This window comes from Aplysia californica, unplaced genomic scaffold, assembly GCF_000002075.1.
Source record: "Aplysia californica isolate F4 #8 unplaced genomic scaffold, AplCal3.0 scaffold00003, whole genome shotgun sequence".
Classification (NCBI taxonomy): Eukaryota; Metazoa; Mollusca; class Gastropoda; order Aplysiida; family Aplysiidae; genus Aplysia; species Aplysia californica.
The window spans coordinates 3039132-3040402 of record NW_004797273.1 but is presented as its reverse complement, the minus strand read 5'-3'; the positions used below and the strand labels follow the sequence as shown (position 1 = coordinate 3040402).

At 38.2% G+C, this 1271-nt stretch overlaps 1 protein-coding gene across 2 annotated transcripts in view; it reads right to left on the bottom strand.

Annotated features, from left to right (window-relative positions):
- The window catches only part of LOC101845138, a 14557-nt gene that overhangs the window by 9025 nt on the left and 4261 nt on the right, over positions 1–1271 (bottom strand). Inside the window, exon 1 of one of the 2 annotated variants that reach the window (XM_005089124.3) lies at positions 726–868. The exons of the other annotated variant lie outside the window; for it this stretch is intronic. Within the exon in view, the coding sequence (XP_005089181.1) occupies positions 726–730 (5 nt within the window). The 5' untranslated portion in view covers positions 731–868. Of the gene's footprint in view, positions 1–725; positions 869–1271 lie in introns of those variants that run through there. 2 annotated transcript variants of the gene reach the window in all.

The window sequence follows — 1271 nt, the reverse complement described above, 5'->3', positions numbered from 1 at the left end:
ATTATTATTATTATTATTATTATTATTATTATTATTATTGTTATTATTATATAGTGGCGTTTTGATTCACATGAGAGCAACAGTCACGTAGCAGTGTAGGTTCTGTCCCAGGTACCACAAAATGATTCTTTTCCGGGTGCAACCTTTTATTGGAATACGCAGGAAGTGCACTTTGTTTCTAAAAATGAAACGCGATAAACATCAATATTCAAAGCAAAATAAAGAGCCTAGGTAACAAGCTATTTTAGTTGGTGACCATGACTAGCCTAAAGACAAATACACTGCACCTTGAAACGCCAACTACAAAAATAACAGTTAGAGTGAATGTGTTGGGACATTGATAATAATTATCTACCAAAACGCAACCATAAAACCATTTTAACTATGTATTGCATAAATTGGGCTAGCTTAATTTTACTTTCGAACTGCCATTGCTGGTAATATCTACTGTCATGTTACACATTCTCTTTAAAATCCATTAAATGGTATTAAATACACACAATGCAGAGAAATATCAACAACAAACATAGGCCTAAGGTATGATAAGTAATGTGAAATGTTGCTAAGGCAAAAAATAAATAGATTTAATTATTGTTTCAACCCTTTTTACATAAACGAATATCATCGGAGAACAGGTATATTAAGCCTTATTGTCTGTCGTAAGGCTTTTGTTATTTACGTAGAACTTCACAACACCATCTAGAATCTAGTGCATTCCCACTCACTTCATGATATCTCCTTAAATGTGTCGGCCTTCCTAATACGCAGTTGACAAAACCCCGCCATATGATCTCGCCATGTTGGAAGGAAACTTTGTTTAACGAACGCTAGGCCAAAGCGTTGACACAACACGCTCGGCACGGCGAAACGAGGTCGACACCGATAAGCTTGACACACGAACGGGTCCGTATCATAAGGCCTTTTGTGTGGCGGTTGCGGATACGACGCAAGCTGCTTAAATTGAGTCACCGGTCTGCTTGTAAATGCTTCATTTCCTGCATTTTAGAATAGACCGCCAAGCTTAGCGCTACCACGCCTGGCGATGAGACATGAACGTGACGGTTGTAACAAAATCTTTGACGGTTGCTGACTAACATAACTTAGCCAGCAATATTGCTGAAGGCGTGCACGTAACATGTTAACAGCACTGCTCATCGTTTTGAAGTTCTTTATGTACTACAGCCTGCACAATTGCTAAAATACTTACGATTAATGATAAGAAACCAAAACACTTAACTCCTCCTCCTTCTCCCCTCATTCTCCTCTTTCTC